This window comes from Xenopus laevis, chromosome 7L, assembly GCF_017654675.1.
Source record: "Xenopus laevis strain J_2021 chromosome 7L, Xenopus_laevis_v10.1, whole genome shotgun sequence".
Taxonomy (NCBI): domain Eukaryota; kingdom Metazoa; phylum Chordata; class Amphibia; order Anura; family Pipidae; genus Xenopus; species Xenopus laevis.
The window spans coordinates 83,273,796-83,287,335 of NC_054383.1; the positions used below are offsets into that span (position 1 = coordinate 83,273,796).

Sequence of the window (13,540 nt, forward strand, 5' to 3'; positions counted from 1 at the left end):
TGTATTTTTGGATTCAACCTATTTCCAACTTCGTAGTATAATAAATCTCAAAAACTTTGAGTTTTTTAAAAACAATCTTGAAATATTTTAGTTTTTTTTAATCTGAAAATTCGAGTTTTGAATAAAAAAATGCCCTTGAAAACTCAAATTGGGTAAATACAGCTCAATCTTTTATAAATAACTCCCTTAGTGTCCAAATACAAGTCTGGACATGTTCTTCAGTACCCCTATGATACCACCCTAATTAACACCATCCGTCATCTCTGTATATACAAAGCTGACTCAAGTTACCACTACATGGATCTGCCTTCCCCCACCCAATGAAATATAAATTAATGCCATACTCCTCTCCAAGCACATGGGGGAGGACATGTGTGGAACTGTTTAATTATTACTTTCTTGGGTGTCTTGCGATAAAACCATTAACATGAATACTAAGAAATGTCAGTCACAACCTGAATAAACTCAGTTTTCATTTCTTTGCATATATTTTTGTTTCCACATCTACAAGTTGTATCAGCACTTAAAGGACAAGGAAATACTTAAATATCGAGGAGTGCCAATTTATTAGTCACCCCAAGGGATTTGAATTGCTAGCCTCCAACCATGTATCTTTGAAAATGCCAAATAGATAGGAAAAAAAAATCTGATATTTCTACAACACAAAAAAAAACGATTTTATATATATAAGCAGTGTCGGACTGGGATACCAGGGGCCCACCAGAAAACCTTAGGTTGAGGGCCCACTTTCCAAACTTTTAAACCTCCTCTCCTCACTCAAACCTCTTTATTCTCCTAGTCTCTTTTCTCTACATACTATACTCTATTCTTCCATTATTAAGCCTCTTTATTCCCATAAAGAAATAGAGAATGACCATGAAATAGGCCAAAAGGTTAGAAGCAGGAGGGCCCACTGACCCCTTGGCCCACCGGGAGTTTTCCTGTTATCCCGGTGGGCCAGTCCGACACTGTATATAAATATATGTTTTACAAAAAATTCAGACCCTGCTGCAAAGGTGGCACTACTAATTATAAAATAATGTAGATTGAATATTTATGCCAACAGCATATTTGATTTTTTAGATTTTATCTAACATAAAAGAAGATTACATTAAACAAGGCAACTGAAGGGAACTGAATACTTTCACAAAGCAGTGTATACTCAAATTGTATTTTTATTTGGTGGAGGAGGGGTGGTGACAGCCATGCCTCATACACCATATGGCCAAAAGTATGTGGAAACTTGTCATTCCAACATCTATCTCCGGAACCAAGGATAGTAATATGAATTCAGTCCTCTGTTGCTAAAACAACCTTTAACCTCCTTAGCAGTAGCATAACAAGTGTGCTGGGCCCCTTTCCCAAAAAATATCATTAGAGGGGCCTGGAGCACATAGCTGACCCCTGCATACAACTGGAAGAGGGATTTTAATTCTATAGAGAAAGCCACCCCACAGTCCTGGCTACCCTGTTCCCAAGGTCTGCTTCCTCTATGGCTAATTCAAATCAACTTTTTCATGGGACTTCTTTTCTTGTTTTTGAATGATTTGCCTTCTTCTGACCCTTTCCAGCTTTTTATATGGGGGTCACTGATCCCATCTAAAAAATGTAATGTTTCCAAGTAGGGTTTATGTTTTATCTTCCTTAAAATATTTATCACCGTTCTTCAGTGTCAGACTGGGGGCCCAGGGCCCACCGAGTGTACAGCCTTAAGGGCCCCCCAAACAGCTCTGGACTGAGAATTAAAATAGGCCCTGACATTTCAAGTACACAGAGGCCCAATCAGCCCACACAGAGGCCAAAACAGCCCCCACCAGCCCACTAAATACTGACTTTCTATGGCACCTTATAGCAGCCCCTCTGGCATTTGCCAGAACCCACAGATTGCCAGTCCGGGCCTGCCTCCAAACCATCCCAAGGGCAAAGTCCTCTCTAGTGCCACCCCTCTCCCCATGCATACCTTTTTCCTGCATGTCAGCGCAACCGGGGTCAAAGAGGGAGGCAGTGTCGGACTGGGATGCCAGGGGCCCACCAGAAAACCTTAGGCTGAAGGTCCACTTTCCAAACTACTATACCTCCTCTCCTCACTCTTTATTCTCCTAGTCTCTTTTCTCTACATACTATACTGTATTTTTCCATTATTAAGCCTCTTTGTTCTCATAAAGAAATAGGGAATGACCATGAAATAGACCTAATGGTTAGAATCAAGTGGCCCACTAAGCCCTGGGCCCATGGTGAGTCTTCCTGGTGTTGCACTGGCCTAGTCCGACCCTGCCTCTCTTTTAGGGTAGGGGTGCCCAGAAAATGATACTGGAAGACTGCCTGTTTGTTATAAATTTATTGAAAGCATTATATAAATACATTATGATATACCAAGGGCAGAGCATTATCTGGCTAAGAAGATAACCCTCCAGAGTCCATGTTGCATATTTCTGATCTTTGGGACCAACCAAGAGACCCATGGCCTGCATTAGGTTTAAATGCCCAGAGAATGACAGAAATATCGATAGAGCACTTTATATACATCACTACCACGTCTACTGGGGCTGCATTATTTAATATGTCATTGACAGTCAGTCACTATTTATTGAATCTGTGTGTGTGTGTGTGTGGGGGGGGGGGTTGTATGACCCTGTGTAACTGAAATGCCGGCTCTCTCCTAATAAAGCATCATAAAAAGAAGTAGTGTATAATTCTGGTATAAAATCTGGTTTAGAAAGTGGCAGTGCTGATGCTGAGAGAAGTAAGTGCTTGTGGCACAGGGACAGCAGCATGACAATGGATATTCATAGTATAATAATGTATTTAAATGAGGGTAAGGTGTGAGTTGGTGGGCACCATGTTGCTGCGCATGTGAGGACATGCCTGGAAAGCCACACAAAGCACATCCCGTCAGTGTCCCCTGAGGAGTGGTCACGTTACACGGCGACTAAACTTTTCCACAGGTCACTGCTAAACAGCCCGAGTCCTGCTGCTGCTGCTTGTCAGGAATAAGCTAAGGTTCACTGACGCTGAATGCTTTTCTATATACGAGCCAAGATAAGGGAGCTGTGCTGTAGCATCCCGTTACCTTAGCAAGAGCCTCGTTACAGGTGAGAGCTGGCGAGCCCCAGCCATACATATGCATTAGCACACATGCCTCCCAATACGCCGCATGCAGATCCTATCATTTTACACAATGAGAATGAGCGTGGCTCTGCAGGCACGGCCTATAGAATCACTGTATTCAGGGGAGGAATGGGCGTGGCCGCTGCGGGCCCCACCCTACTAATGACAGGCGGGGAGGAGCTGCCAGTGTTCTGGAGCAGTGTGAGGGCTGAAGAGCGCTGAGCGAGGAGGGACAGCTTGGGATCTGATGAGGGATTCACACCCCGGCTTATCCCCTCTCTTTATGGAATGTTGCTGGTAACTCTCTCCCTGCTGTGTTCTGTGCATATAGGTGAGTCCACACTCCAGAACTGAACTCTTCTCCGGCTGTTGTCACTGTGTGAATGACTGTCCAACTCCCCGTGGTTTGCCCTGTCAGGTAGCGTACAGTTCCACAATTGGATGTGCGTGGCCACAACAGGAGCTTGTTGATTACGAATGAACGGATCGCCTGAGCTTTATTGCTTGCCACTTCCTTTCGGCTTCGTTTGTTCAACTTAGTTCCAGTGGGTCATTATTATACCGCTGACTTCTGTGACACGCAAGAGCCTCCATAATACCAGCCCAAGTCCTTTCTGGATAATGCCAGCCATGTGCCCAGGGTGCCACTGCCACACAGCAAGCCAATGACTAGCAAGCTAATGACTAGCAAGCCCACTAGTGATAGAATGAGCCACGTCCTGGTGCTTCGTGCTTTCCAGCCCATTCCTAGCGCTACCAGTTCCTCTGTGTGAGCACTTTTATACCGGTGGAATGTCAAATGGCATTAGTGTTGTGCCCTCGCATAGGATATTATTGGCAGAGCCTTGTTGTGTGCTCTTACCATTCTTTGTGCCAGTGAGCTGTGTGTGCTGTTGCCAGTCCTAGTGCCACCGCGATGCTGCTGTGTGAGTGTTCCTTCTAGTGGCGCCGGAATTATGGCTTACAACTGCTTTTGCCGGGCTGTGCGAGCGCCTTTTTTGCTGCTGCCGCTGTTGAGCTGTGCCAGTCCCCGGTGCTGCAGGGTTCTGTATGGTGCCAGTCCCTGGTGCTGCCGGGTTCTGTATGGTGCCAGTCCCTGGTGCTGCTGGGTTCTGTATGGTGCCAGTCCCTGGTGCTACCGGGTTCTGTATGGTGCCAGTCCCTGGTGCTGCAGGGTTCTGTATGGTGCCAGTCCCTGGTGCTGCCAGGTTCTGTATAGTGCCAGTCCCTGGTGCTACCGACTTCTGTATGGTGCCAATCATTGGTGCTGCCCTGCAGCTGCCTTGCTGTGTATGGTGCCAGTTTATAGCCCAGCCGGACTGAGTTAGTGCCCATTCGGTCTGCCCTGATGCTTTGTACTTTGTATTCATTTAAGTTGATGTTTTTAAATTTTTGGTGTAAGAAACAGGTTAGATGTTTTGTGTCTCATTGTGTTGCTGAGTTCGCAGGCAACATATATGCATATGGTAGTGGTGGTGGGGGGGGGGGGGGCGTGTGACGTGTACAATCTGCCTGTATATGCATAGAGACTGAGGCAATGTTCTGCTTAATGCATGTATGTATATAAATACTGACACATACATCCCTATATTACATGTCTGCCCATTCCATCTACACACATTACAACGCAAAGGCGAATTTAAACAGTACACTTCCACCATACTCATCTGTTTATGCCCCCTTTGTCTTGTCTCTGCTAAACACATTTACACAAAGCACTTAAAACCAGTTCAGGAATTTTAAAACATTTCTGTCTTCGTATATTTCGCAAATGTTCCTACATGTAATGTATGTTATGCTGAAGCAATGGGCACTTTATTTAAGCCAACTGTCCGACCAACTATGACCCATGTTTTGGGAGGGAATAACCTTTTGGTTAATAGCTTCTTTAGTAAAGGAAGGGGAATTTAAGGGCACCTGGTGCATCTTAAGAGATGGAGGCTACAAGGAGCCTTCACAATCACACATAGTTTTGAAATAGTTCCTTTGATTCCAGTCAAGATAAAATACAAAAGCACCTAGATATTGATAAAATAATAGGGTGAGTCCAGCTACACCAGAAGTCCACCTGATGCCTTCAAATGAAAGAGTTCAGGGCCCTTGTTGTATACTATATTACAGTATGATCAGTATTAACACTGCAGAAGATAGAGAGGCTTCAAAATAACTGTTATTATGGGTGTAAAATCAGCCCAATTAGAGTGAAAATGGAGCGCACTCCAGTGCAAATGCGGTCATGGGTGGTGCCTGTATGGCTGCAAAACTGGGTTGTCTTTAAGTGGCATTCCACATTTATATACATAATACGGGAATGTTGGCATATCAATTGTGCATATTAAGAAATGGGTGTATAATTAATCAACGGTATGCATGCGAGCAGGAAAAATATGTTTCCAAGGATGGGTTGAATGATCCAGCTGGTGTATTTTTTCAAATATGTGAATAGTTACTTAAAATACATTTGAAATTACAGTAAATGTGGAGATGCTAGTGGAGAACTAAATAATTGGTATACCATAATGGAATTGAATTCTTACATTCAGCTCTACCCTGGATGCCCGCTGGAGGATGTCTAGTGTATAAAATTCCCACAGCATGATGAACTGTATTGTACAGAATTAAGAATCATTTATTTTTATTTGGGCTAAATATACATTTATTTCATCTTGCAGCACCTTTTTATCTTTTGCAACACATTCTATGATCGCCAGCAATGTATGTCTGCAGTGACAATTTTTGTGATGGAGGGGGCCATGTTTAGAGCAATATTTAAATGATTTTGTAGGGCAATCTCGTCTGAATATGTTTGTCTGTGTTCTCAAAAATGTTGGCCTGTGTTTTGTGTAGATCAGAGTTATTGGACCAAGAACCTCCACCTTCATTGCAGCGCACAGTCCACTTGAAGTGTTTGTAATATTGTGTTGCAGCATCTCCCTTTCAAGTGTGAAACTGTGATTACAGAGCCATGTCCAACTGAAATTTGGGTAGCAATACACTGCTGAGCACAGTTCTTGTAAAATGTATACAAATGGGCGCAGAAAATCCCACTTGTATTGTCATAGAGTAGAATATGTGTATGGCTGTACAGTTTTAAAAAGTGTAAATGCTGAGCATGATACCATAGTAATCTGCAGAGCAGTGGCACAGGGCAGTGCCAGTCGGGTATTTCTGCTATTTTCTGCAGAGCAGAGTCACTGCAATTTCAGCGGGTAGCAGAGCTACAGAGCACTGTCCTTCTGTTGCCTGAGAATAAGCAGCTATAGAACACTGTCCTTATTGGAGACCACAATACCAGTGTTTAACAGCATGTTATCCTATTGTAAGACATGAGTATATCGTCATTACATTTTTAGTAAAATGATGAAAATGAAGGGTATTGTGATGTTTCCATGTGAATTGTTGGACACTTTTTACAAAGCAGTGTTCATTTTTGGAGACCTGTACCACCTTGTACAGTTATGGGATACGCTATCCGAAAACCTGTTATCCAGAAACTCTGAATTACGGAAAGGCTGTCTCCCATAGACTGCATTTTATCCAAACTATCCAAATTTTTAAAAATGATTATCTTTTTTTCTACAATAACAAAACAGTACCATGTACTTGATCTAAACTAAGATGTAATTAATACTTATTGGAAGCAAAACCAGCCTATTGGGTGTATTTAATGTTTACATGATTTTCGAGTAGACTTAAGGTATGAAGATCCAAATTACGGAAATATCCATTATTCAGAAAACCCCGGGTCCCAAGCATTCTGAATAACAGGTCCCATACCTGTTTTGTGAAGTAGTATAGAGTAGTGTTATTGAAATCAAGCAGACACAGTTCTTCTATCTATAGTATTCTATACCTATGCCAACTACAGCAAAGTCTCGCTAATGTTTAGTTTTGCAGCATTTGTACACCTTTGCACACCTATTCTGACACACTTTATCTTTTGATTTTTTTATTGCCAGTTCAGCAAGCCCCTTTCTTACTAGATCAGGAATGTTGAAGTTAGCACTTCCATCCCTGAACTTTTATTTGTTTGCACAACCCCTGCAACAGGAAGTCCTCTTTAGTTTGTGTTGCCAGGAGTGAGATACAAACATCACAGGTGAATATGGTGAGAAGGCACATTGTCTGTAACCTGGGGACATGCCTGGACACGCAGCAAACAAACACTATCTGTACAAAGATTTTGTCACTAAACTAGTTCAATTATTTTAATTTGACCTTCATCTTTTTTTATAGGCAGCAAAATTCATATCTTTTGAAATCTCTGGCTTATTATTAACACTGATGTTTTGGGTTTAGCATTATGTTCATATATTCTTGCACATAACTGATCAACTGCCCCAATAGCTTCTTCATTCAATTTAACACAGACCACCAATGTTAAAATTGCCAATTAATATTAATTTGTCCACATAGTACAGGTATGGCACATGCTAACCAGAATGCATGGGACCTTGGGTTTTCCAATCTTTCCGTTATTTGGATCTTCATACCTTAAGTCTACTAGAAAATCATGAAAACATTAAATAAACCCAATAGGCTGGGGTTGCTTCCAATAAGGATTATTTATATCTTAGTTTGGATAAAGTATAAGGTACTGTTTTATTATTATAGGGAAAATGCAGTTTTTAAAAATCTGGATTATTTGGATAATGTAGTCTATGGGAGACGGCCTTTCTGTTATTCTGAGCTTCCTGGATAACGGATTTCCGGATAACGTGTCCCATACCTGTAGTTCAATTTGAGGATACTTCAAGGTAAATTCAGCAACACTTGTGCTAACAAAAATGTGTTGCACGTGTGTCGTTTTGCATCTTTTTATTATTACTAGTAAATCAGTAAATGCTGCAGTAAATGCTGCAAAAAGACATGGTAATAGGACATGTGCGGAACCAGCAGTCTTAATATCTGCTTTAAAAAGTCAAATCTTTATTGAAGGGGTAGTTATATAGTAAATAATAATGTTCTGTGACTGTGACTATATATAGGCATAGGCATAAGCGACAACCAATCCCTCATATGTCCTCATATTTTACAATGTGGGGTGCATTCGTTTTGTTATAATACACATGTTTTAGGGAGTCATCTGACACAAATTACATCACTCTGCATTGATTATAACTGACTAACGTCACTAAGCACTATTTATAAGATAGAATTTACAGATCATTCATGGCTCTTGTGTAATGTATTTATACATTACAGGAATATCCTGCAGAAAATCTTTATACATGGTGGCTAATGATGTCATAAGTCATAACTTGTGCTAGGTGGTGTAATTTGTGTCACCTTTGTGTGGTCATGTAACTTCTTGATGACTTCTGATACATTATACATTATATTATTAATCCCTATATATTTTTTTCTGGTGAAATGTGCATAGTATGTAGAAATAGTTGTGATGTCATAGCTTTATTGTTTCTTTTCACATGCATTGACCAAGCTTAGTAAATTGTTCTGTTCCTGCTTAATCTAGAATTTTCTATTACCAACTGATTTTGGCTTGTTGAGCCCCAAATGCAATATATTTTACTTTGTCACCATTAGGCCATCCTCAGATCCTCCTTGTTAGCGTCTTGTAAGCGGGTGGGTGGGTGTGCGGGGGGTGGGCTACAACTCTACAGGATAATTTGTTGCCAGATAGAAGGGAAAAGTCTTTTGCAGGCTAAAACCGTGTGTCTGTGTAAATCAGCCAGTGACAGAAATTAAAGCAAGATGAACATTTTTATAATGTTGCCATTAAACAACATATAGGGACACAAGGAATTTCAGAAACATTGACTGCCAGTGCTTTTTACTGCTACTTTTATTCTCATAGGTCATATGTCATCCACTCTTCTGATTTTAGTTCCCATCTTTTTACTCCCATATTTCTAGTAGCACCCATTCTGCAACTTAAAGGAGTGGTTCACCTTTGATTCAACTTTTACTATGTTATTGAATGGGCAATTCTAAGCAACTTTTCAATTGGTCTTTATATTTATTTTTAAATTATTTGCCTTTTTCTTCTGACTCTTTACAGCTTTCAAATGAGGGCCACTGACCCCATCTAAAAACCAACACTCTGTAAGGCTACACATGTATTGTTATTGCTACATTTTTTACTCATCTTTCTATTCAGGCCTCTCCTATTCATATTCCAGTCTCTTAATCAAATCCTGGTTGATAAGGTAATTTGGACCCTACCAACCAGATTGCTGAAACTGGAGAGTTGCTGAATAAAAGCTAAATAACTAAAAAAAACACAAATAATAAAAAATTAAAAATAATTGCAAATTGTTTCAGAATATCACTCTCTACTATGTCATACTAAAAGCTAACCTAAAGGTGAACAACCCCTTTAAAGCAAATATAGCACTGTGCCAAACCCTTCAATGAGGTCACACAGAAGCTTATAAGAGTATATCTGTAGATCTTAACTTTGCCTACCTACCAAATGTAGGCAGAGAGAAGGGGTGTGCCATTACCCTTAAGGAGATTACGTGCCCCTTCTTCCAGGAGCATTTCAGGGTTAAGTACTGCCCTAAAGTGGCCTGGCGGATGTCCCCCTCCCATCCAAGGCTTAGTTTTGCTGCATCGGAGCTGGAAAAGAGGTGTTGCATCACTATTGCAAAGAGCACAAAAGCTCTCTCCACACTAGTAGAGACAAAATTCCTATTTAAAAATCAGAATTTTGGCTCTTGAAGTTACCATCAGTGGTTTTCTGCCTCCTCTGGCAGCTTGTGTTCTTCTCCCCAGTTTCTCCCCTCTGCCTTCTTCTCCCCAGTTTTAGCAGCCATTTTGGTTTCTGTTAATTATTAATCTATATGATTAAACAATTTCATTCTAAAAGGGACGCTATCAAATACCTAATACATTTTTTATGTATGACCCAAAACTATGTAGATTTTGTGGGAATACAACATGTTAGCATTAATTTAAAGATATTTGGTGTAATATGATTATTACATCGACTTGAAAATAGGCGAGGCAACAATTTGAATTTAACATTTGCTGCAATTAGCCATAATTATCTACAACGTTCACTCCTGAACCATTTTTTGTATTTACACTTGCAAGTTAGTTGTCTGTTTACACTTGTGTTAGATTGATGTGTATATATATACATATATATATATATATATATCTATATACATATATACATATATAACTATATATATATATATATATATATATATATATATATATATATATATATATATATATATATATATATATATATATAATAGATAGAAAGATGTAAAGTAGTACTGTGCTTCCGGATGGGTTTGTGTAATGTACATAGAGATGATTTTGCGTTGAGAAATTATGTCATTGTCAGCTAGCTCAGGACAGATAAATTTAGCTATTCAAATCTTTTGTTTGCATCCTGCTGTTTATTTGCTTTGTTCTGCCTGGGGTAATTTTGAACTCATTGCCCCCCCTCCTACTCCTGTACTCCTTACTGTAACATGTGTCTTCTGGGATAGACTCTACGCTCCCCATTAATCATAAGGTCAGCTCTCTGGGGTTTTTACAGAGTTCATATGTCCGAAGCTTCTGACCCATTGCCTGACACATAATTCACTGTCTGTTTATTAGGCCAGTTAACCCCTCTATTACGATTTAGCATCAGCTAGTTGTGTTTTTATTAGGAGTGAAAGAGAAATATAGCTCTAGGGACTGATGTCGATTTTTTTCCAGGATAGGATTTTTCTAGAAGGATATATTGTAATCAAACTGCTTTTCTGCTTCTAATTATTTTTTGTACCGTTGGCTCATTAACCCTTCACCAGGAGAAGATATGGAGAGTAGATGTTGCCATTTGTATTAATTTGCCTCTGAATGTGCCTTATCACAAGAAGCCATCGCAGATTTAAGAGATGCTCTTGACTGATCATATATAGATGTAGTGAAGCGTGCCAGAATATGCCTGTGCTCTTTAGAAAGAGAAGCACATTTTAGGGGAAATAGCCCCCTCCTCACACACACATGCACACACTTCCTTCTATTAGAAGATGCAGAACTGCATCCTCAGTTATCAAGTCCTTGTTTCTGCTAACAAAACACAATTAACTCACAGATTCGCCAATGAAAATCTTGTCCACATAATCTTTCTCTCCATTGTGTCATACTGTGCAATTTCTGTGCAAATCCTATTTTAGGAATGCAAATCAGATGGATCCTGAAAATTTACAGAGAAGCCAACCCAGGAAATGTTCTCAATTGGAAAGATTCATTATACCCTACAGCAATCTCTGACCTGCTAGCATGGAATGGGTTACTGTGTTGTTGCCTTTTGCAATTTATTTCATTCTTAAACATGCAGAATTTGTTTAAGATGTTGCTGCATTATGATTGGAGCGGTCACTGATCAATCTTATTCTCTAACCAAACAAAATGTATAATTCTATCATGGGCATCCAGAAACTTTCCTGTTTAGTGATGAAAAGTGCTAAATCTGACAACATTTTTATTAATTGTGGGGTTATTTTAACATTAGCACAGGGGGATATGCTTGATTGGAATGATTGACAGTGCATGGAGGTTAAAATAACAAAGCTAAATAGCAATACAAGGGCTAAATCTGAGGCAAAATGCATTGTTTATGTTTATATGAGAGTGTTTATAACTATATATGTTATACCTAGCTGTGCTGTGCTAGGTTTAAGCACTAAAGAACTATTATGCAATATAAGTTGAAGCCTTTATGCCCAAAAAATTAGCTAAGTGATATAGTTGTTGAGCCAAAATGGATAGCTGAAAAATGCTGGGCCAAGCACAACAGAGTTAACCAAGCAATACATGGCTTATACCAGTGGAGAGATGGACAATGTAATTGTTAGGCACATGTGATAGTGCAGAATTATCCCTGATATAGATGACATGAGCAATGAATGGTTTACGCTTGACAGGATAAGGTGGGTATCGCCATAGAAGTAACTGAGCAATGCAGGAGTTAACCGTAATCTAGCCATAGACGCAAAGATACTATCATACAAACTGTAGTTTCTACGATTTTTGGATTGTGTTTGAAGCGTCGCTACATTTTTTATACCATGCGATCGGTCTTTAAGTCGATCGACAGCTTTTCTGTTGGCTAAAGATAATATCTCTGCATGTATTGCCCATGGGTGACTGTCACTTATATTTTTCAGACATAACTTTCTGTCAATTAATGGCCTAAGCATCGTGTGATTTGTTCTCTTTACTACTTTATATTAATTTGAATACTTAGTTGCAGGTCGGAAGATTTTTTTTAACCTGTCCGATCAACTGATTGACGACCGCCATGGCACGAAAAATGTCTGGACATTCCACACACAGTCTGAAAATCGTATGAATCTTCGTTTCGTATAATAGTATCTTTGCGTCTATGGGCAGCTTTATAGGGATTGCTGAACAATGTGTTAACCTTGACAAGAACAGCTGATGGTTATGTCTGATAAAGACAGATGAGTGATACATACAGAGATAGCTTGATAGTGTAAAGTCTGACAGGTAGCTGAGCAATATAGGGCTTTGCATAATAGGTAGCTAGGTGGTTAATGGTGAAGTCTGGCAGATATAGCTGACTGATATAGATGTCAGACTCAGTATACCCCCTTGTTCAGCATGAACTCAATCCATAGGACTTAGGCAAAACATATTTTTTGTCTATTGTTTTAATGATGAAAATTCTATGTTTCTTGAGCTGAACAGGGCAAACAGGGAGATTGAAGCTTCCCAATATTTGGTTCTTGCAAGGTAGGTAATTACATTATCAGTATATAGCCCCTTATGTTGTGACCGGTTTGTTTGTAGGGGACCATTATGCAGGGGCGTTATCTGTTCACTACAAATCAAATTATCTACCGCACAACGACAAAACATGAAGTAGCTTCCATCTCCCTGTTTAGCTCAAGAAATACAAAAACATGGATTTTTCATGGGGAAAATGGTAGACAAACCCCTATTCCTTGTATTCATATTAAACAAGGGAGTATACTGCTCCTTTAAGAGTATCAGGGGCATAGTGAGAGTGCAGGGTTAAGTCTGTCAAATTACTGAGCAATACAGGTATATAGCTTGCCTGATGTAGCAGTATTACATCTGAAGGGTTCACTGGTTTTGCTAGATAAAGGCAGTGCAGGGTTAAGTCTGACAGAGATAGCTGAGGTTTGCTCGGCTTGGATTTTTCGCACTTCATTTGTTTATGTTAATGTCTGCAACAGAAATAAGATGGAGGAGGGAGGCAGATGGAGACTGTAGAATTAGATTTAGGTTACCGTTCTTGTCTGTTCCCAGCATTAAGAAGTCTTTACTCATTGGCACAAGGATTATGCAATATATATATTTATTGTTTGTGTATAGTCCATATATGTGTTCATAGACAAGATAATTCATGGGGTCCTATCTATCTATCTATCTTTCTATCTACTAATTTATCACATAATGTATTCTGTTTACACAG

The 13,540-nt window shown here is 39.8% G+C and overlaps 1 protein-coding gene across 6 annotated transcripts in view; it reads left to right on the top strand.

Annotated features, from left to right (window-relative positions):
* Positions 1-2,805: 2,805 nt before the first annotated feature.
* LOC108696466 (Down syndrome cell adhesion molecule-like protein 1 homolog) overlaps positions 2,806-13,540 on the top strand; it is a 146,931-nt gene continuing 136,196 nt past the window's right edge. For 5 of the 6 annotated variants that reach the window (XM_041569268.1, XM_041569271.1, XM_018225864.2 and 2 more), the window contains exon 1: positions 2,807-3,439. In XM_041569268.1, the coding sequence (XP_041425202.1) occupies positions 3,397-3,439 (43 nt within the window). In that variant the 5' untranslated portion in view covers positions 2,807-3,396. Of the gene's footprint in view, positions 3,440-13,540 lie in introns of all 6 variants that reach the window. The other variant, XM_041569269.1, reaches the window with a different exon arrangement.